Genomic DNA, 23748 nt, shown 5'->3' on the forward strand with positions numbered 1-23748 from the left:
CACTTGAAACAGGTAATAGAACTCTTAAAAAATGTGACGGAAATTTTTGTGGATGTGCAACATTATAACATGGAAATTTTAGAGTGACCTGTTGAATTTAATAGGATTTTCCATTCATCAGGTTGAATGTAAACTCGATCCTGATTTTAAAACCTATCATAATTAGATGATAGGTTTTAGGGCATGGACAATGGACGCTACTACTATTATCTTGATAGGGGGAAAACAAGAAGGGAAAGGGAAGAGAAAAGAAAACTTGTTTAGTGCAGAGCAGTGCAGTTATGTGCGTTTGGATCTCTGGTTAAAGCAAACTGCTCTAATCTCTACGGCAGGGCGGTGTGGGGTGCCTGATTCCTTACGAACAAATGTCTCCTTTGAGAGTGGCACTACATTGCTGTTTGAGAGAGACCATCCAACTGAATAGATGTGACAGAGAAACTACTGCATTAAGCATTTGATAACATTTTTTTTTCTTTTTTCAAATAAAAACGATGAAATATATAATTGCTTTATGCTTGGTCATGAAATGTTGTCACAATGTAATGCAGTTCCTCTTTGGAGGATTTTTGAGTATGCAAAATTTTGAGTTGTAGAATTATTATTAGACTACATCTGTAATACTTCAAATATACTTGCTCTGTGTATTGTGGCTTGTTTAGTATAAGCAATTGAATTTGAATCTTCATTATGCACTGGCCGGTTGCCCACTTTTGGTCACCAGTGGATGTCTGCCTGAAAAGCAGAAACAAATGTAGTAATGTTGGGTTGCAGGATCCAAACCAACTTTTGTTAAAATCACTTTGGCCATCCCTTGTTCTCCTGTTTTTTAGTTAACTTGCTTGTGTATCACCATGTTGATAGTAGCAGACTACCAGAAGAAGATAAGCAACATTAAATGATTGATAATGGGAGAAACCCTCCACTTATCTTCCATGTCTCTCTTTTGGTCCCCACTTTCGTTTCGGATTTGTAGATTCAGTTATATATTTCACTTGCTTGTCATAATATAAATAGCTGCCTCCAGTAATAGTTAGCATCATATCATTCTGCCTTGGCTGACAACACTGACTCAGTTGTTTTTCACGTTATTCCGATGGATTCGAATGCTTCAGGCTTCCTTCTCAACCCTTCAACTTTTCACTCAGTTTACAATCAAGCCAAACAAGATGATGGTGCTATTGATCTCGGTCTCAGCCTGAGAACTTTTCAACCAGAGGCCTATCATCCATCCGGACATAGTATGCCTTTACATTTTAGTTTGCATTTCTAGCCTTTTCGTCCCATGCATTGGGAAACTGATGCCCGTTAAAAAATCAAGGGCCTTTTTCATTCTAACATTAGGAAATAGTATGCATAATTTGTAAGTTGCATCATATTCATGCATTGGTTGTTCGGGAAGCTGAATGAGTAAGAAAAAAAGAAGGCTTAAAATCTTTCATTGGTTCTTTATAATGTTAAACAGAAGGATTTATTTATTCTCTCTTTTGTTCTTTTGGGAAAATGATTGCTTATAATGATTTAACTGAAGCTTGCATTTTACCGTGGCAGGCCTGGAGGGGTATGGTGATGATTTGATAGAATGGCCAGAGACTAATTTACAGCTGAAGAACTCAAACAGAAGATTCCAAGGGCTTGTAGAAGAAGATGTTGACGAGGAAGCAGAGGGAATCCAGAGCAAAGAGAGGTGGGCTTATGTGAAAGTTAACATGGATGGAGTTATGGTTGGTCGCAAACTTTGCATACTTGATCATTGTGGTTACTCAAGCCTAGCATGCCAATTGGAAGACATGTTTGGTAGGAATCAACTATATCTTGAGTCTCACGACCTCGAGATTTTTTCCCATTTTTCTTCTTAGAAATGAATAACATGATTAAGATTTTTTATTTTTTATTTTTTTTGGTAGGGAGAAGTTCCACGTCTGGACTAAGGTTGTTCCAGGCTAGGTCTGAATTTTCCCTGTTGTATAAGGACGGGGAGGAGAATTGGAGGACTGTTGGTGATGTTCCGTGGACGTAAGTGCTTTAATGCTGCCAACAACTACTAACTTCTTCAATTTTCGCGTTTAGGCCTGTTCTACTTTGGGTTGAATACAATTGTTGAACAACTTGTGTTTTGAATCCTGACAGAGAGTTTGTAGAATCAGTGAAGCGGCTAAGGATTGCACGAAATTGAGGCTCTTCGTTATGGTTCACCAAATTCTAGCCGCTTGATTTCAAGTTACTGTTACTTTTCAATGTGTTTTGAAGCATCTTTGAGAACTGACTTGACTTAAGAGTGAGGAATCAAAATTTGCAACTTCTGTGTCACAAAAAGAAAATGAGAAAATATTTGGAATCAGAATGGTGGCCAGTAAATACTGTTACAATTTGCAATCAAGTGTTATAAATTTCATACACTAGGTCATATTATTCTATGGCTGACAGGACTTTCCAAGTATATTAGAACGAATAACAACAATGAATTTCCTGGTATGATTGTCTATAAACTGCGTGAAATGAACTCGTCAATTGAGACAATCAAGATATATACCACGGAAACCTTACAGTCATGTATTCACAAAATGTAGAACAAAAATGTCAAAGATTCATAATGCTTCAGAAACTCACAATGCCACCAGACTTTGAACAAAGAAGAGATTTCAACCTAAACCGCTTGTACATTTGTGCTGAGATTTCTGTGAAACCATTGCACCTCGTTGTTGTGGTGGAATGAACGATAAGTATTCAACGATGTTGCAGATGCACAACATGCATTGCAACTGTACAGATAAATCGAATTAACCAGATGAACTTTACTGTCAAGCTGAGTTTTAATATCTAACCTCTGAGCATGGGGGAAATTTTAGGTTGCAGTAAGTTCTCCTCAGGAACTGAGATACACATTCATTAGTGAATTCTACTAAAAATTTCCCATAGAAAAGCCTATTTTGGGCAAGTTTTCGAAGTTAGGAACTCGGTATTTGATTGCCTCTTTGGAAAATAGAATGGCACCTTAGATGACCAAAACTATGGGTTAAGTGCCTACTTTCTAAAACTACAACCACAGGCCATCAATAATCAACATTCTCCGTATTCTGTAAGTTAATTATAAAGATAAAATAAGTTCAACAAATCAATCCCACAATCCCAGTTATCCTGTTTACAAGCACATGGTTTGTGACATATAAAATGACTTGCATTGATATGATACAAACATAACTCATAAGACCAACATTCTTATGCATTCCTAGAATTTGCCTCCATAAACTGAAAGTCCCGCGCTCTGGCTCCCTCATTTTGGAGTAAATCAGTATCAGCCCTTTGATTACTCAAACATTGAGACTAAGATGAGCATTGATACTAAGAAATGGTAGCTGGCAGAGAATTGACCAAATACATTCAGACAAGAAAGATATGTTAAAGTCAAGACCGAGACAAATGAATCAATTATTAAATCCAATGGACAGCTAAGAATTTTCCACGCATTGCATCCTCGGGTTGGTGGACTCCACTCACCTAAATTCCCGCATCGTGGTTTGCTAGCTAGAAGATGCACCATTTCTGTTTTGACCATAACACAAGTGATTTTCACCAAAATTTAACAAAGATAAAAATTGTACTAAGGCTATTAATTTTGTTAATTGAAATTAGGATAGGTTAGATAGGACAAAAGTTGCGTGAAAACAGCAACAAAGTTAAAATGTAAAGTAGAGCATCTAAAAGACAGATCATAGATGTGTCACATCAGACATAGACTATTAGCATTTCGTGAATGTGGCTGAAAGATTCGGAAACTGACTGTAGATAAGCAGATTGTCTTACTTGGCAATGCACTTCTCCTATTCACTTTTTTCACTTCCTGCCAGGATGCGAAATATGGGATGCAAATCGTTGTAATGCTGTAAGTCATAAGACAGGGACGGATACTTCCAAAATTAACTCAAAAAACACTTCCAATAATCTTCATCATCAGGTGGTTGCAGGGCCATTTCATTAGAAAATTGAATAAAGGATGAAATTAATGTGTAAGAAGTTCTTTCTTAAATCATGTGAGTTGTGAGTAGAAAATGCTTGTCATGCATTGTTTACTGAATGGTTATTATGACAAAAGGAAAGAAACAAACGAACAAACATTCAATAACTTCGCTGCCCAAGAAAAACAAAAGACAAAAGGTCTGTAATACGAGCAAGAAGAAGAATACATACTTTTACAAATATACTAAGAGCCAACTCATGCTCAGGGCAGTTACAAGTTACAGACTCTCTTAGCATGCTCTTACAGCAGACCAACATTCAGTTATCCCTTATGCATTGAGAAAGATGGGAATCCCACAAAAAAATAAAAATAAAAAGATGAACACTTTTCTTTAGAAGACAACTAGCAACATTTGTCTCCACTGCTGCACCATAATAAGGGTGCGCGTACTTTCCGATTATCTTCAAACCCCGCCCCTAGTCAGTGTAAGCAGGAAACTTCAAGCAATTGTTGAGACACAGGATTCTCTGATTTCTCAATCACTGGATACAATCAATCTGTCCAAAGCATCGGAGATATGCCTCATCGTAGGTCTCTTTTCAGGGCTGCTATGAACACAAGCCATTGCAATCTTTAGAACAGCAATAATCTCTTCTTCCTTATCAGCATCTGGAGCTAAATATGGATCTAAAACATCTGCAAGCGGCTTCTTCTCTTCAATGCAGAGCTGCATCCAGTTAACAAGATCCATTTCTGAGGATCCCACCTGGACAACTGCTGTTCTTCCAGTGATCATTTCAAGCAAAATCACTCCGTACGAGTAAATATCCCATTTCTGTGATGGTTTCACCACCTTGAGTGATTCGGGGGCCTGATAATAAGATCCCAAGTTACTTGAAGAGTTGGTCGTAGTAACCTCCAAGGACACACTCTTCTGTTGTCTTTCTTGAGGCTTCTCTGCAGGCATTCTATTAGATTGCAGTGTTGGAGACCCTCCAGCAATATTAGCAAGGCGTGCAAGTCCAAAATCAGATATGTGTGGTTCCATATTATGTCCAAGCAAAATATTGCTAGGTTTCAGATCTCCATGGACATACTTTTTGGGGCTGAATTCATGCAGATAAACCAAGCCTTTTGCAATCCCTTTTATGATTTTCACCCGTACTGACCATGGCACTGGCGTAAATGATACCATTCCTGGCTTCCCTGATTACATTAAGATAAAGATGAAAAAAGAAAATGAGGCAATCAAATAACCAAAACTCTATCTAGGAAACAAAATTATCTATCGCTGACAGTATTCACAAGAGGGTTTTGTAAAACATACCATGGAGTGCAGTGGCTAGGCTTCCATTAGGTATATAATCATATATGAGCAGTTTCTCATCAACAGACCAGTAATATGCTCTGAGAGTTACAATGTTTGAATGCCTTATCTTCCCAATTGCTTCTACTTCGGTTTGGAACTCCTTAAACCTCTGAGAGCCGCCTTCACCCAACCTTCTCACTGCTAAGGTATGTCCATCTTCAAGCACAACTTTGTATACAATCCCAATTCCACTCTTACCAAGAACAAAAGCTGAAGCCTTAAGCAGCTCATCCAAATCAAAAGCCACCTGTGTATCCAGCGGCACAAGGTCATACTGTTCAACATTCTCTGAGAGAGTCTCTGATTCATCTTTCCTGAAGCACAAGCACTCTTTTCTTCCCTTACCTCCTTTTGCATAACAATTTTCATCCTTGCCCTCGCCAAAACCACAAACCCTTGAATAGCAATATGAGAACAATAGCCCGACAAGGCAAATTCCAATTACATCACTCACAATTATAGCTACTATAGCACTCTTACTAAGCCCTCTTCCTTTTTCTCTCTTTCCTCCACCATCATCTCCATTCTCAGGTGGGTAATTATTAGGCAGAAACGGATATGAAGCTGGTGAACTTGCACCTGGAACATCTGAAGAACAAGGGTTCTTCAATGGGGGCCCACAGAGCCTGGGGTTCCCAATAAATGCAGTCGGTCCTCTATTCATTAGAGCACCATTTTGGGGTATCGGTCCACTCAAATTGTTATAAGTTAAATCAATGTATACCTTCTCAGGAAGATTTCCTAAGCTAGCTGGAATTGAACCACTAAAGAGATTATGGGAAAAATCAACAGTTCCTTGCAAACTAGACAAATTTCCCGTGTTACTTGGAATCGAACCATTGAATTTATTGAATGAAAGATTAAGTTTTTCAAGTGAAACCAAACCACTACCAAACCCATTTGGCAAAGGACCAGTGAAATTATTTTGACTAAGATCAAGAGCTTTCAGTCTCTTGCATTGCACAATTGACACAGGTAATGACCCATTAAAGAAATTCTGAGACAAATCCAAAATTTGAAGGTACTTAAGCTTGCCAATCTCATTCGGCACAGACCCAGAAAAGGAATTCCCATAAAGAACCAAACTTTGGAGCCCTTGTGCTTCAAGAAGCTCAACAGGCAAGCTACCAAAAAACATATTATTCCTTAAATTTACATGACGAAGATCAGTCAAAGAGCCTAAGGCAGAAGGAAGAAACCCAAGAAGTTTCTTCTTGGGAATGCTAACAGAAACAACTCTTTGTTCCTTGCATGTAATTCCATTCCATGAACAAGGATTCTCATCAGAAGAGTTCCAGTTACTCAAAGACCCTTCGGGGTCTTCATGTACAGACTGCTTAAATGACAAAAGTGCATAGCCTTCACCATTCAGAGAATCCACAAAACCATTGAAGTTACAAAGAACAAGAAACAAAACAACCCAAAAACACATCTTTTTACAGAGAACTAGAAGAAAAGTGACCGTTGGAGAAAATTTATGAAATGCAAAGTTAACAACTTGCTTACCTTTGAAGCTGAGACTCAAGTGAGCTGAGGGAGACAAACAATGGAGGTTTAGAGAGAGAGAGAGAGAGAGAGAGAGAGAGTGAGGAGAGTGTGAAAGCTGCCAAAGTGATGTAGAAAAGAATGTGCGTTGAGGAATGGTAAAGTTTTTGCAGCTGAGCTAGCATGCCACCTAGCAACGCAAAGCCAAAAGCCTTGGGAAAATAGATAATTAATTGTGGGGAAAAAAAATGAAACTGAGAAAAAAAGGAGAAGGTTGGTGAGAAATTCCAGGGGAGAAGTTTTCTTCAATTTTTTCATAACATACAATTTCTCGTGATATCTCGGTGATGGGAGCGCCCTCAGTTGCTCACTACAAGGAGCTTCTCTTGCATAAATGGAACTATAAAATTTGCATTTTGCTTTCATTATTTATTAATCATTAATTATTTAGCGATCATCTACGTGTCAATCTCACAATATGGTTCTTTCATAATGCTGTACCACACACCCAAATGCTTTACTTATTACACCATTTTTACTATCAATGACATATCATTTAGGCGAATGTCCTGAAATAAAATTATTCATAATATTTGCTGGATATAACTTTTTTAATTTTATTGTGCTTTTATGCAAGTTTTCAGTATTTAATTATTAACACAGCTTCCCAAAAAAAAAAGTTTCGGTTAGTTTTCCAAAATAAAAATAGTAATATAAACTTATCATAAGCTTACTCATAATTATGTTCAATACTTGTTTAGTTCAGTACAATTTTCAAATTGAGCAACAAGATGAAACCATGACAAAAAAATTTTGTCGGTCGGTAAATTTTGGAATTTTTTTTAAAAAAGAAAAATCATTACACAAAATTACATAAATTGACTAGAAGACCTTTTTTTTTAATCATGGTTTTATTTCTTTAACATTATTCTTTAAAATTATGTTTCACATTATGAACAATGTAACTATCGTAACAGATGCATAGATATTCAAAGGAATAAAGGAGAATATTATTATTTGCTTTTGCTAACTGTAATGTAATAGAATATAACCGCCCCCCCCCACCTTCTTTTTTTTAAGTCCACTGCTTTAAGAGAATCTTATTCAATGCTCTTTAAACTATTTGTCCATTTTGTGGCTAACATAACAATTTTATTTTTCTTTTTTAACATTTTTTTTAATCAGTAGCCAGTAGGGGTAAAATGTTCAATTTAAGAGAATATATTGATATGGGTTTAAATCGAATATATGTTTTAAAAAAAAAAGAAAAAAAAAAAAGAAAAGGTGTTCGATCCCATATGAGAGCCCCACGATAATGTTATTTAGGGCAGGGGGGCTGGAGCCTTTACTCATTTTTGGCAACTTTCCAAATTGAAGGCGGATTATCCAATGGCCACGGTTGGAAGATGAATTGGACTGCGATGATTATCCCACATTGCCTCTGAACCGTTAAGGGGACATTGTTATGATTATGGCCATTTTTCTGTCCCTAATCCATGATCATGTATTAAAATTAAGTTATAATAATTCAGTAGAGGCGACCAATAGAAATGTGATCATAGATGGAATCTTGACCGCCGTTGATCAGAACAACTGCCTGATTTGACCAGAAAGTTAATCACCATCAAAACAAATTAGCGGTCCTAAACTTTCCTCTTTAGCAGTAGGTCCCTAGCAGTGTAGCTCTTGAATGTCCAACACGTGCGTGCAAAGTCACGAGATGTTAAAATATACAAATTTTTTATTCACTCTACATTAAAATAATAAATGATAAATTGAATGAGTTCATCAACTCATACAGCATGTTAGAATTCGATAGATAAAAATAAATAAATTAATGGAATAAATAAGATTAAACGATAATGATATCACATTTATTTATTTTTAACACATTAATACCAATTCGTAGCTGAAAACTTTTATTTGTTTTTAGAATGACAAAAAATTGAAAAATCTATAAAGCCCTCTCTAGCCAAGTGGATATGCCCATGATTACGTGTTTCGGTCTGTTCTCTATTTATAAAGACCCAGCAGGGAATGGATAGTATTTAAATTAATTTTTAAGTTCATGCATCTCTAAGATTTTAAATTAGATGATTAATTAAAAGAATTTGTTTAAAACTAATCGGTCAAACATTAAGTCAATTTGTTCCTGAAAATTGAATAGCCATATATATATATATATATATCTTAACATTATTTTCTTTTTAAATTATTGTTACAAAAGTTTTTCTATTGCATTTAAATAGCGTACTAACTAAAAATAAGCATAAAAAATTAATGTTGTCTAAATTAACAGGAAAACATTGTTTTATTCTTTTATATGTAAACGCTCAAAACTGCACCTCTAATTAGTTAATTAATTTATTTATACTATAAAACTAAAATAGATTAAAACTTAATTTATTTATACTGTACAATTAAAATATATTAAAATTCTCTTAATAAATATTTAACACAATTATATTTACAAGGCTCGAACAAAAAAACTTAATTAAATTTAAATAACCTCGTGTTAGCTGATCTATGCAATATATTACAAACTATTTAAACACTTTTTTTTTCCCAGAAGACTCTGTCAAATGGAGCAATAGTTTATTATTATATTTTTTTATGATAAAGATATTTTGTACGTAGTAGTTCTATTCTGTTAACAACAGAGCAACTTTCACATGCAGTCAACACACGAAAAAGTAATTGAAGTTATCGTGATACGAAAGTGAATAATATCGAAAAACATTTCGCGCTAAATTGACACGTGAACTATTGATGTAGCCGTTTGTCAGTGGGGCTCGATCGTGAACCCCACGCCAGAGCTCAGGCTTTATCCTTCGCATATGGGGCTCCTAGGAACAGTTTCATTTTCCTGAAGGACTTGTTTGTGGTAATTAAATTAGTCGGCTGAGAAAACTATATATATATATATATATATATATACGGGGAACCTTAGGTGCAACTGTGGCACCGTGCCACAGTTGCATCTAGCCGTTAGATGTCAGTGGACCCCACCACTCTAACTGCATCCAACGACTAGATGCAACTGTGGCACGGTGTCACAGTTGCACCGTAGCCTAATCCATATATATATAAAGTTGGGATTTGAGAAAGTGATATGGTATTACTATTTCTTATTTTTTTATATTTTTTTTATTTAATAAATAAAAAAATTTTCTTTTAGATTTAGCTTTTCATCTTCTCATAATTAATTTGATTGTTATTACACAATAACAATTATGTAAAGATTTTAATGAGGCATATTCTTTGTAATGAACATCTAAGGGGATGTGTTATGAATTTATTAAAATAAATGTAGATGTTCATAACATATATCTCTTAGTCTCCCCACTATCTCCCATTAGCAACTTTTAGTTTCCCTATAACTCCTACTATCTCATAAGAAATTATGATCCATAATTTTTCATTAATTTTATGGAGTGATTATGTAACTATAAAATGAGAGCTCATCTTTTTGTTCTGTACACACACAATTGAAATGAATAAAATTACTTTATAATATATTCTCTCATTTTATTTTTTATCTTGCGTTGCTTCTTAATTTGTATTGCTGGCTAATAACTTTTTTTTTTAATTTTTTATAAGGCTGCTCATCTTAAAAAAAATCAATTCATATTTTTTATCAGTTTTATTAAGTGTAAAGTAAAAAAAAAAATAATACTAAATTCTTTTTCCAAAACCGCATGAAACGCGGTTATATTTTCTAGTTTGTAAATAAAGAGAAAGTTCGGGTTCGTCTCTCTCTTCTCTCTAATGTCGCGAAGCTTACAGTCAACTGTTTATTCACACTTCCACGTAATAGAAAGACCATCTTGTCCCTATCCATTTTCTTCATTTAGAGCTGCTTTTTTCATATACACTGATACACACCCACAACATATTTTAAAACAGTGAAATTCAATGAGGATAAGACTACTATATGCAGTATCATTTTTCAAGATAAGTATTCTTATTTACTCACTTTTTTTTAAAAAAAAAGAAAGGTTAATTTTAAAGGCGTACTTCAAGTAACATTAACAGATTTTTTATTTTTTAGAAAAAAAAAAGAAAAAAAAAACAGTGACAGATTTAATGCATGCGGAGGAACAAGAACACTGTCATCTAGGTTGATTATTATTATTTTGGGTACATGTGGTTAGGCAAAAGGCAAGCACTAATACATCGGTTAACACATTGTTTATGGTCCAGTCTCAAAATTAGAGTGCATAGCTTGTAGTCTTTCTTATACTCTTCATTATATAAACATATGATAAGGCCAATTGTGCCTTTTTTTAATTTTCTTTTGAATTTGTTACAATTCAATAAATGTATTATACTATGAAACTATTGTGATTCCAAATACTTACATTTGTAGTATAATCTAAAAGTCTGTCAATCATTAGCTCCAAATATACTCTATAATAAATAATAAAAAAGAAATTTGTCTTCTATTTTATATTTTTGAGATTGAGAATTGAGATGAATTCGTATAAAGCTCGAACTCACGCTCCTAAGCACCTCGAGGGCATGAGTTAATACTCTGCAACTAGGCCCTGTGGCAAGTCGGATGTGTCTTTACGACATGCAAAAGTCTGTGGCTTGTGAATACGAACGGGGAATCAATTTTTCAAGAAGTATTTTTAGTCCTATCATGCAATTAATTAAACATTTTGCTTCTCTTTAGAGACAGACACAGGCTTCAATCTTTGGAGCCCACTTCTATTTAATTGGCAGATCAATCTATCTCTCCAAACACAACGCTTTACAGCCGAAGACAATACATTTTTTTTTTTAATTAAATTCTCGAGGAGCTGAAGATAATTACTTAAACACTATATTTTCAGCACTATTTTTTTTGGTCTAGCCATCTCATATCTGTTATGTGTCAAGTAAAACACAAACAGATCCAGAAATCTGTACAGAACAGAAGTATTTTTGTTGGAACAGAGACAAATATTATGAAGATTGCCAAGTCACCATGGCCTGTTTTTGTTTACAGGGTTTTGCTTCTTTCTTAAATACATTCAGTTGCGTTGAGGACCATTTTGCAAAATAATGGTACTTGTACGTGCTGTATCATTGCAGCAGCCACACGGCGTACAGTGTGGTTGAGTTAACGGATGAAAAATATTAGTACCTGATTTGAGCGTGATTAGAGGCAGTTTTATTTCAGCATGCCTCATTGAAATCGGATTTGGTCCAATGGTCTCCGTCCGTCGCGGTGTTGGTGTCCATGCACTGATGCAAGTTGCACGTGCTCATGCCAAATACAATGGGCCCGTGGCCGAAGCATAAACCCTAAATGAGTCTGTTTAATATTCAGTTGTTATGATCTTATGACTTGAAAAGTTAATGTTCTTGTGGGGGGTGTGTGTATTTATAATTTTGAATAATATTTTTGACAAAATCAATGAAAATATTATCAGATTTTTTTACTTAAAAACAGTCAAATAAAATCACTTTTAACTAAAAAATTACAACTACAGATGTCTTCCAAGCACTTAACAACTATAATCCTTTAAGTCTTCGATAGTAATACCAAACATACCTAACACCTCTCTAAGCATACTAGTTGAGTTGTGGTAATCGAATTCGTAAAGAAAAAAATATATTATGAAATATAAGTGTACGAGGATTCTATATTTTTAAAATCTTACGAGAAATATAAAAGCTATGATTATAAGTAAGACTTTTTATTATTAGTTGTGTTGTCATAATTGTATTGTTGCCACCAAATTGTAAGATAATATTTATCAAATTTAATCTAGTTCAATGCGACTATAATAAATTTGATCAAATTTAATGTTATTTGAAGTAGTGTAATAAGTATACATAATTTTTTTCTCCAATGTTTTCATCCCAAAAACTGACGAGAGAAATTTATTTATGAGATGATCAATTTTGTAATATGTAAATTTACCTAGTGTCATCTCATTACTCGGGAATATTTTTTGAAAAAAAGGTAATTCGTAATTGAATAATAATAATAATTAGACTTTTTAAATGATATCATAATTTCTAAAATTATTTTAACACTCCGCTGTTAAAAATGATCAAATTTTAATATCATGGTTGACAAAACGGCACCGTTCAGATCGTTATCCAGTTGACTACATTCGATATACCGTGCTGCTAAACGACGAGCCGAGAACAAACTGCAAAGCGAAAATGACGGACGCTTGCATCCGAGGTGTCGTGGAAGCCATACACGCTAGCCCCACTCAAGCCGTCGTCTACATTGCCGGCGGCGCATCTCAGGTCACATTTCTTTCTCACACTTTTTGTTAACACTAATTAGCGTATTAATTAAAAACTAATATTATATTGAGTAATTGAAAATTGTGATCAGGCTTTAGGAATGTTAATGTCAATTCCGGGAGCAACAAACACTGTGCTTGAAGCAGTGGTACCGTACTCCAGAATGTCCATGATTCAATTACTCGCCCAGGTTCATTGATTTTGGTCTGTCTGAATCTGATTAACATAATTGTAGCGACGAATTTGAGTTAATTCGTTTGGTATGCGTTAAAAATAATTATTTGATTAATTAAATGTTGCAGATTCCAAATCAGTTTTGTAGTCAACAAACTGCTGTTAATATGGCTTTGTTAGCTTATAATCGGGCACTTAAGCTCTCTAGACCAGGTTTTAACTCAGCTCTCTCACTCTGTTTCACAGGCTACTTAATTGCTAGCTTATATTTAGATTGTGTGGCGATATGAACTGTCAATAGCTCATGCTTTATGGCCTTTTTTCAGCCAGAGTATTTGTGAAATTCTATCTGTTGTGTGTGCATTAATTTAAGCTATGGCGACCTTTGCTGCTACAGACAAATGTTTAAATATATACTCTGTTTATAAGAAACTTGATCAAAATCTTGGTGAGAGTAGTATTATTCATGTTTTAGTCATGTTATTGTCACTACTGATCCTTTTATAATTTAATGAAAAGAAACAAGTTAACTAATATGCAGAACATCTGCATGCGCAGATAGACACATTTGTTTATTGATGTTGATTTATAAAAATTGTGGCAATGGGAATTGTTACCTGACCCCATCTCCTTTTTTTTGTTTTCGGAATAGGTGCCCCTGTTCTTGGTGTGGGCTTTACTGGTGCTTTAGCCAGCACTCATCCAAAACTTGGAGACCACAGGTATTATTATTTGAATTCTTCACTTTATACGAGATGTTCCATTACAACTATAAATAGATAGAACACTTTGTTAGATATTTTTAGAATCTAGATTTGAGCCCTTTGTTTGTATGAACAATATACTTAGATAATATTATTTTTTGTTTCTTGATTTCTAGACTGCAGCAATTTATGCTGCTGGTCATATACAATTGATGCTGGAATGTAGGTTGAGTTCATCAACTATAGAAGATGGGCATCAGTATTTGAAATAGCTTTCATGCATACTTCCCATTATGTGATTGGAGAATTTTTTGGGGTTGTTGAAAGCTGTTTTTCATGGCTATCCTCAGACTTGTTGAACATCTTGTTTCTTTGGCATGCATAGGTTCCACTTGTCTACAAGAACGTCTGACAGACTATGGGTATCTACAGTTACCTTGTCAAAGGTGAGACAACAATTTGATTTGGTTTTGGGTTCAATTGTTAGTGTTTTAATTTTCATTCATATTTTGTTTGCTGAACAAATTTAGGGTTTGCGAACTCGAGAGCAAGAAGATAAGGTTTCAAGTCATCTTTTACTCAAGGTATGAGATGAAAGATTGAGGATGATTATAACCTTTGGTGCTGTTAAACTGTTGCATATTTTTCAGTGGAACCATTAGATTTATATTTTCGTTTCTTCTGTCCAATTATTGTTAATAAAGTTAAAGCACATTGAAGATCTGAAAATGTTAAAAAAAAAATCTGTTTGATGAACCAACAGCAATTATTTCATTTTATTGTGGTGCATCTCAAATGTCAATTGATTATGTATTTTTTTTTTTAAATTTTTTTGAAGGCATTGTTTCCTATGTTGAACATCTTAATTAATTTGTTTTTTATTTTTTGGTTCAGGCAATGGCAAGTGCTTGCAAAGTTCCAGCAACATTTAACTCCGAGTTGACTGACTCTGAAACAGTCGATGAATGTGAGCAGCAGTTCAGTGAAGATCAAGAACTAGAACAGATTATAAATGGGGAGATATGCTTTAAGGTCTATCCATTTTTGAATGGTATGGTTTAACCTTTGAATGAAACCCAGTTATAGTATTACATTCAGTTTTATTTTATTTCCTATTGTCTATTGACTGCTTTCTGCAGAGACACAAGTGTTCAATGAAGAAAGGAAAATAATACTGTCTGGTTCTTTTAATCCGTTACATGATGGCCACCTCAAGCTTTTGGAAGTTGCGACTAGGTATATCAATAAGTTTCTATTATCATTCACGTTTGATTTGTTTTCCACATCAGTCATCTTCTAGACATTCGTGTTTCTGTTGGTCAGCTACTGATGTTCCATGATCAGTCATTTCTTTTTCCTTAGAAGGCTTTGTTAACTAGTAATATATATAGATATCTTGTTCTAGATTAGTCATCCCCTGTAGACTAGCCTTCAGCTGCTATTGTCATCAGTTGCCTGATTTTCTAGATTCTTACAGTTTTCTCTAATGGGTTTTACATCTGCATGGCATTCCTGTCATATAATATTTCATAATACATTGTGGAATAATGTTGTTTATGAAGTAACTTTCGTCCATGATTGATATTTGTGTAGAATTTGTGGCAATGGCTACCCATGCTTTGAGTTATCAGCAGTCAATGCAGACAAATCTCCATTATCAGTTTCTCAAATCAAAGATCGTGTGAAGCAATTTGAAAAAGTTGGTGAGGCTAATTACTTGTAATTGTGTATCATTCTTTTTCCTGTATGTTTGATGTTGATTTGTGAATAATGCGTGTTTCCTGGTCATCTGGGCATATAAAACCATGTGTTGTACCCTACTAATCTGGCATTCTGGCGTTGTGATTGAAAACTGATCTTCTTAAAGATTTAAACTTCATTCATATATTGTGGAAATTCAATGTAATTATAACCCTTTATTTCTTTTTGTTATGAATATATGTTTTTCAACTCTTCATGTTATCTATTATTAAATGTACTTTGATACCAACTTATAATCATAACTGTAATCTCACTCGTATCATTGAATTTGTTTTTTAGAAGTCATTTTAGATACTAATTTGATCAATATTTTCCCAACACATTAATGATTTCTGTTTTGATTTGCAGGAATGACTGTGATTATTTCAAATCAGCCTTATTTTTATAAGAAAGCTGAATTTTTTCCTGGCAGTGCTTTTGTAATTGGTGCAGACACAGCAGCGAGGCTAATAGATGTATGGAACTTCAAATCTTTTTAAAATAATTTTGCTCAAATTATATTATTCATAATAAACTAGCTGAATTTTAAGCTTGGTTCTATCGCCGTTCTAGCCCAAGTATTATGATGGGGACTCTGGAAAGATGGTGGAGGTACTGAGTGGATGCAAAAGAACTGGATGCACTTTCTTTGTGGCTGGCCGTAATATTGATGGCGTTTTCAAGGTGTGTACCTGAAACACATGCTCCAATTTCATGCTTGATTTGTTTGTCCTGAAATCTCTTCAATGCCATCAAATGACTTTTCTGCAGGTTCTTGAAGATTTTGACATTCCAGAGGTGGTACGAGACAGTTTTGTCTCCATACCAGTAGAAGAGTTCCGCATGGATATATCCTCTACTGAGATAAGGAAGCGCAGTGGAATGTAAAATCCCACAGTAGCTACAGTATTCAAACAGGACATAATTCTTCCTAGCAATCATTGATTAGGGACTACATGTCTCCAAGGAAGATTATTTATATAATACACAACACACACAGGTTGACAGGATCGCAACAAAACCTTAACAAAAAAATAAAAAAAAGCCTATAGAATTTTTCAGCCGTGTAATTTTATCTGCCATTGCTAGTTCTGCTCTATGAGTGTATTGGTGGGAAATTTGCTTGAGCAACAAATTTGAGTGAATATATCTGTATTTTTATCTTGTGCACTATTAATTGCAATTCGTCAAATTGTTCTTTTATGCCATGTTACTCTGTCGCATTAGGAGGGTGACATCTTGTATTTAAAAAGTCTGTTTGAATTTGAGATGCCTTGTATTGTATGTATGAAACAGTTAGGCTTTCAAAATTAGGTTGAAACGAAATGGTTAAAAATGGTTTTTGCTGCAATCTACAGATTTATTACAATATAAGGTCTACTAAAAAGTTAGATTCATACATTTTACAGTAAAGTCTAGAGTTCTAAATTTTCCTCTATTCCAACAGCTTGTGGAAGAGGGGAAAGTGCATTAGTCCATCATAGGACTACAAGCTCGCTGCTTTAATTCCAGAAATGCCTTTTTTCAGCCATGTGAGGTTTCTTTTAATGGGTAAAAATTCGTTTAGTTCTTATATTTTAAATTTAGTATCTGTTTAGTTCCTATATTTTTAAAAATATCTCAAATCATCCTTACCATTAAATTATTGACACTCTTGCCATTATCTTCAACTTATTTTTATAATATTACCCTATTATAATATTTTTTAGACATTATTAAAAGAAAAAAATAAATTACTAGTTTAACACCAAAAAACAAAACAAAACAAAATAAAATAAAATAAATATATTAATTTTTGTGGAACACTCTCTTGAGTTAAAATATTAATTTTTCTAAAAAAATTGATAATGTAATTTTTTACCATATTAATTTTTTAGACATGTGAGCTTCCACAAAAATTAATATATTCTTTTTTTGTTTTTATTTTATTTTTTAGTTTAATTTGATAATTTAATTTTTTATTAATATCTAAAAAAGAAATATTATTATAAGAGTGTAATATTGAAAAAGTAAGTTAAAAAGAATAAAAAAAATAATGACATGAGTGTCAATATTTAGCAGAAATGTTTTGAGGTATTTTAAAAAATATAGGGACTAAATGAGCACTAACCTCATAATATAATAACTAAATAAAATTTTACCCACTTTTAATTAAAGTCTAGAGGTTTCCTTTTTTAAGAGGCTTTTACAAAAAGGAACCTTTTGAACTAATAATTAATTGGTGAAATTTGATTGTTCACTTTTGCAACAAAACAAACTTGCAAATTGTCAATCCACCGCTGATGAGAAAGGAAAAGGGATAAGAAATTGCTGGCTGTGATCAATTCCCCTTATCAACACAGTTACATGTGACTATACTCTTATCCGAATACTGTTAAATTAACTAATCTAATGAGAAATTGAAGAAGCGATTGCGGCGATGGCAATTTGTTTCGGCACCTATTGCATTAACTGAATCGACGACTACAATTAATGTTTCAATTTTGTGCTCAATCAAAAGTCTGCAAGATTGCTCAAAGCTTGAAAGAAAGAAAGCTAAACTTACATTACTACTGGTCTTGGAGATGCTGAGTGTTCTATACATGCAATGAAAGCTGGTATATCAAAGAGACTCAGCCCCCGCAGGCGGCGCCGCAGCCGGCAACACAAGTGGAGCCGCCATAACCATCTGCATGGGTGGTAGAGTCTTTGTCTTTGGATGCACCACCACCACCTGCACAGGAGAAAACAATAGCTGAAATGACCGAGAGACTAACTAATGCTGCCCAAATAAGCAAAACTACTGCACTGCTTCCTCCTTCATCCCCTCGTGTAGTGATTTCTCTCAAATATTCCCTCACCATTTTTGTTTATTTATATAGCTATTAGCTTCTCCCTCTCTCTTTCCTTCTCTTTTGAAGAATTAATATATATAGAAACTATTATGACTCTTGGGGGATAAAGAATATAAATGTGAGTGGTGGTTTTTTTTTCCTTTTCAACTTTTTTTTTTTTAAATCAAAGACTACAGGTTGATTTTTTTTTTTTTCTCTCTTTCAGTTGAGGCAATTTTTCAATAGAGTGTCCTTATATTTGGTCTCCAATTCATAATTTACCGTTTCAAAATATGAAGGGCTACTACTTAATTATGGTAGAGTGCTTGTGTAGCTTTAATATTAAGTGGAATATTCACAATGGACAATATCGGATTTGTGTTGTAAAGCCATAAAGGGGAAGGGGTGACCATTCCAGGCTATAAATCTTATCCAATTGGAGCCAGCTTTGTTGACAAAAAGTTGCATATGAAAAAGAAAACCAAAAAGTGGCAGAAGAGAGAAACAAAGGTCTCATTTCATAAGAGATCCGCCATTATTGCAACTTGTCATGGTCTTATTTGCTAACTTTATTTCCTCTTTGCCATGTTCTTAATGTCCCTGATGTAGGGTGTTCGCGGATCAGATTTTACGGATTGAACATCAATCCATATCCAATTCATGATTTTGCGAATTATAATTTTTCAATCCAATCCAATTCACGGATTGATAAAATTCAATCTAAATCCAATTCATACATCTGCGGATCGGATGCAGATTTGACTCAATCCATATCCAATCCACCATTTTATGCATTAGTTTTTTAATTAAAAATTTTTAGTTCTCTCCAACTAATGAAATAAAAAAATCTAATATAAAAATAATTTTGCTACCAATTAAATTTAAAATTGAATAAAATTTAAATTAATTAATCATTTAAATAAAGCTAAAATAATACATTCAAAGTTTCAAAATATAACGCATCGAGACTAATTATTCAAATAAAGCTACAATAATACGTTCAAAGTTTCAAAATATAACACATCAAGCTTAATTGTTCAAATAAAGTTATAATAATATGTTAATATAACACCGAAATTAATTGTTCAAATAAAGCCACAATTAATTGAAATGGCAAACCTTCGGAAACCAAACACAATCTGATCTTTCACCAGGGTTGTTGCGCCTGTCGAAAAGTGGTGATTATGGAGCCGTCCACGATGGGAATCAGGAGAAGCCGTACGGGTGGCGATCTTGAAGGTTGTGATAGTGAAATTGTTCAGCTGGAACCAGTGAATGTGAAGTGACTCGATGGATTTGGGAAAGAAATCGCGTGGCCGATGTTCTTCAAATCCGTGTCGAGAGTGTATCCAACCAGTATTGAGTGTTGCTAGTGTGTGTGACGGTGGGGAAGCTTAAGGTTTTTTGTTTGCAAATTGTTGGTGACTTGGCGTTATGTTACTTTACTTTTGCTAGTGCGTGTGACTTTGCTTTTATTTTGTTTTATAATTTTTACAAGTTATATTTGTATATTTGATTATTTAATTATTTTTTATTTTCTATTATTATTGGGTAGTGGCTAAGATATGTTATAGTGCTTATGTAACTATGTAATGTCACATTTATAATTTTTTTAATTAAATTTATAATAAATTTTTAATTATATATATATATATATATATAGTTTTTTTTTTTGCAGATTCACGGATTTCTATGGATTTATAGAAGTAAATCCATATCCAATCCATCGACTGCGGATTTTTAAATTTTCAATCCATATCCAATCCACCAATTCACGGATCGGATTTATACGGATTGGATTGAGCGGATCGGACGGATTGAGCGGATCGGATTGGATTCTGAACACCCCTACCTTGATGCATGAAACCTCGGTTGATAAATAATTTAAAAGACATGGAGATTGAGTACTTGAGTTTTCATTGTCATGCTTAGAGAAGCTCAAAGTTGACCCATTAAGGCTTCTCATGTTTTTTTCACTAGTTTTTTTTTTAATTTTTAATTTTTCAACAACGCGAGCTTTAATAAAGCAAATAAAACATCAAGCGCTACCCTTGACAACAGCATAACAGTAACACCTAGAGGGGACACGCGAACGCTTAAAAGCAGATGAGTTAATATACAAAAGAAAAAGACCATTGACAGAACCAATAATTTAGAAAACCAATAGTCTCATTAGATAAAAAAATTACAAATTCAGTTGGAGAAACGTCGCCCCAGGTGCGATAAAAACAAATAAAGCCCAGATTAGCAAGAGCATTCGCTACCATATGGGAAAATCTGAATCACATCTAACTAACAAGGTGACAACACTAATCCATCTATTATGTACACTCTCAACCCAAATATTAGACACCCACAAGCTCCAACTTCCTCGTTAGCCATAACTCCTAAAGGCACCTGGATTTTTTTTTTTTTTTAAAAAAAAATTTCCTAAAGGCATTGTCCCCAAGGCCTAACAAATAATTTTTAAATAGTTTTAATTAGATGGCCATCTAAAGTTTACATTTCAGAGATAGTGTAAAGTTCAAAAATTAATTTATACTTTACCAACCTCATTCCTTTAAACGAAAAAATTCAGCATGCGGAAAAAAAAAAAAAAACTCCATGAAAGTTAGTTATTAAAGACTACACCCCATTGTCAGGGTTTCCTTTCGAAATACCATCTGAATTTGCGTTGACCAACCGATTAGAGGATGGCACTTGTTAAGAATATAAACTTTTGAAGCTCGGCCAAAAGAGTCCGGCACCCCAAGAGGCGGGAGGCAAAAAGATAATGAAATGTTTCTTCACAATTAGGAGTTGGGCAGAAAGAACATGGATATTGAATCTATGAAAATGCCTCCTCTCAATTGATTATTAGCTTAATTTGTAACAGACATCATAGCGAAATGGAGAATTTGGCGGGATGAAGAGTTTATTCACTTATTGTTTGTGGCCAACACGATCCATTAAATTATACGGGTCATCTGAAGGGTTCATGAAATCATGATTTATGGGGTTCAACTTCGACACGAATGGGCGTAGTCACTATAGGATCAGGTGGGGCACAGCCCTCAGCCACTATAGGCAGGGGTTATATTAATGGTTGTGAATGAATAAATTCAAATATCAACTTTAGTAATCAACTTATTACTTTACAAGTATTTTTTTTATATCATGATATCTTATACTCTACTAATTGTATTTAAAATATACACACACACACACACATACATATATACGAACTTATAATTGTGAGGTAAGCTAAGACTCGAAGCTATTCCTTAATAATAATCTAACACATATTGGTTGTCTGTGGGCTACGAGCATTGTGACTTGACTTAATTTACTAGTTTTGATGCTATGTTAATTTTTTAACTGTCTCTGAAGTAACAACATCAAAGTTTTGGCAATTACAGGGCAATGTATATGTAGTACGTAAAACACATTCGTTAACCGAGAGAAGTGTTTTCTTTTCTTTCCTATCTTTTTAAATTAAAAAGTTAAAAATAAAAAACTAAAATATAAACTAAATCACATAAAATGTCGCCTTTAAGACCGTACAGATTGAACCGACAAAAAAAAAAAAATGCAACAACTGACACAACCTTAGCAAGTTAGCAAGTTGATGAGTGACCTTTTACTAGTTAACATATATAGGAAATTCCTTAAACATAACTCAAAACTAAGGGCGTGAATAGCAAAAGTAACTTTCTCAAACATCTACGATGAGGTAAGCAATGCATAAAATTGATGGAGCAGAGACAAATCAAGTTGAGGGATTCATCAACCACTTGGGCTTAGCCCAAGTGGCTAGAGCCCCTCCCTCACAAATGTGAGGGAATGGGTTCGAGCCTCCGCAGTCGCATTGTAAGGGTTTAATTTAAATATTCTTCCTTGGAGCCATTGAGCTCGAGTGAAGACAGTCTTTCTCCCAGGATGGGAGTTTGACATCCCTCGAATATTTGAGAGGGTTAAAAATCTGAGCGGTGTCATATCAGCATTCATATCAATAGGGCTCAGTATAAATATATGATTGTACATATCAATTATACTCTCATATAATATGAGTTGTAATTTGAACTGTAATTTGAGCAATAGTCTCATGTAATCAAAAAAAAAAAAGTTGAGGGATTCATCAATGTGTGTGTATGGTTCGATTTCCTATATGAACTGTAATACAAGGCTTTCCAGCGTAAGCCGCCAATACTCGCTAACCAAACCCTCACCAAGAGGAAACGAGCAAGTACTAGCTTTTGTGCTTTCATTTCCAAGAATTAAATTTAGAAAGTCCCGCGTCCCTTATATAAGATACAATTAGTCTAATCCAATTTCCCCTTCTCGTCTCTTATTTTACTAAGTAAACTCACATATATTACATGATACTCGATTTTAAAATTTAGGTCATGATAACTGTATCGTTAATTAATGGAACTAATCTTAACTTTAATTTTTCCGTTTAAATTTGAGATTTTTTACTTAAATTATGAAACAAACACAAAAATTGGTATTTCTCAATAGAATCGAGTTTCTTTTAACAGGATTTAAGTGGGATATCTTACCCAGAAAAATCTTTGAAGTTTCAGGCACGCAAAACTAAGAACACAAATTAATTAAAGGACTCGCCTATCGTGCAACAGTGGCACCATGCCACTGCTTTTGTTTTTTTTGTGTAAAATTTCATGAAACCCTTTCACTTATTCTTATTTGAACTTTGAAGCCCTTTCACTTATTTTTATTTGAACTTTGCTTCAAAAATATTAAGTTCATTTCTCCCAAACCCGTGAATCCTTCAACGGCCGATCAACGGCAAATCGGCTCCTCCGGTGGCTGTGGTTGGTCAGAAAAGACATAGAGAATTGTGGAGAACAAAACTCAAGTGGTGGCGTCACCGGAAACTGGAGAAACAACGGCGAATTGAAGCGGGGATTCTGTGACTTTTCACGGCTTCGATCGGCAGCTTTCCGAATGCTTTACGGCGACAAGGATGACATGGAGATGACCGGCATCACACGAGCTTCCGATCGGTACCAACCTTGGCCGGTGGAGTTGCCGGAAACGGAAACAAAATCCGGGTCGGGTTCGCGGGTCGGGTTGACCCGGTTATTTTTGTGACAAGGATGGCGTGGAGATGACCGGCGTCGTACGATCTTCCGATCGGTACCAACCTTGGCCGGTGGCGTGGACGGAAATGGAAACGAAATTCGGGTCGGGTTCGCCGGTATTTGTGATAAAAAGAGGGGTATTGTGAATAATGTGTAATATAGAAGAAAAATG

The 23748-nt window shown here is 34.5% G+C and overlaps 3 protein-coding genes across 5 annotated transcripts; 2 read left to right on the top strand and 1 right to left on the bottom strand.

Annotated features, from left to right (window-relative positions):
- Positions 1-7: 7 nt before the first annotated feature.
- LOC18053121 (auxin-responsive protein IAA32) lies at positions 8-2352 on the top strand. The gene is made up of 4 exons (XM_006448335.2): positions 8-1238; positions 1549-1794; positions 1905-2013; positions 2128-2352. Exons 1-4 carry the CDS (start codon positions 1094-1096, stop codon positions 2171-2173), a joined length of 546 nt encoding a protein of 181 aa, XP_006448398.1. The 5' UTR covers positions 8-1093; the 3' UTR covers positions 2174-2352.
- A 1742-nt stretch (positions 2353-4094) lies between these two features.
- On the bottom strand, positions 4095-6986 carry LOC18053122 (receptor protein kinase-like protein ZAR1). Its single transcript, XM_006448336.2, has 2 exons — positions 5283-6986; positions 4095-5161 (listed from the first exon to the last, which is right to left on the bottom strand). Exons 1-2 carry the CDS (start codon positions 6754-6756, stop codon positions 4491-4493), a joined length of 2145 nt encoding a protein of 714 aa, XP_006448399.1. The 5' UTR covers positions 6757-6986; the 3' UTR covers positions 4095-4490.
- Positions 6987-12917: 5931 nt separating this feature from the next.
- Positions 12918-17104, top strand: LOC18053123. 3 transcript variants are annotated; one of them, XM_024191665.1, is made up of 12 exons: positions 12918-13061; positions 13153-13251; positions 13364-13448; positions 13888-13957; positions 14325-14385; positions 14470-14523; positions 14834-14990; positions 15079-15175; positions 15533-15642; positions 16049-16155; positions 16253-16363; positions 16451-17103. In XM_024191665.1, exons 1-12 carry the CDS (start codon positions 12972-12974, stop codon positions 16565-16567), a joined length of 1158 nt encoding a protein of 385 aa, XP_024047433.1. In that variant the 5' UTR covers positions 12918-12971; the 3' UTR covers positions 16568-17103. The 3 variants fall into 3 exon arrangements, with proteins under 3 accessions (XP_024047433.1, XP_024047434.1, XP_024047435.1); XM_024191666.1 differs by having other exon boundaries at positions 12962-13061; positions 13153-13265; positions 16451-17102; XM_024191667.1 differs by lacking the exon at positions 12918-13061 and having other exon boundaries at positions 13216-13265; positions 16451-17104.
- Positions 17105-23748: the final 6644 nt, after the last annotated feature.

This window comes from Citrus clementina, unplaced genomic scaffold (assembly GCF_000493195.1).
Source record: "Citrus clementina cultivar Clemenules unplaced genomic scaffold, Citrus_clementina_v1.0 scaffold_2, whole genome shotgun sequence".
In the NCBI taxonomy this organism is placed as follows: Eukaryota; Viridiplantae; Streptophyta; class Magnoliopsida; order Sapindales; family Rutaceae; genus Citrus; species Citrus x clementina.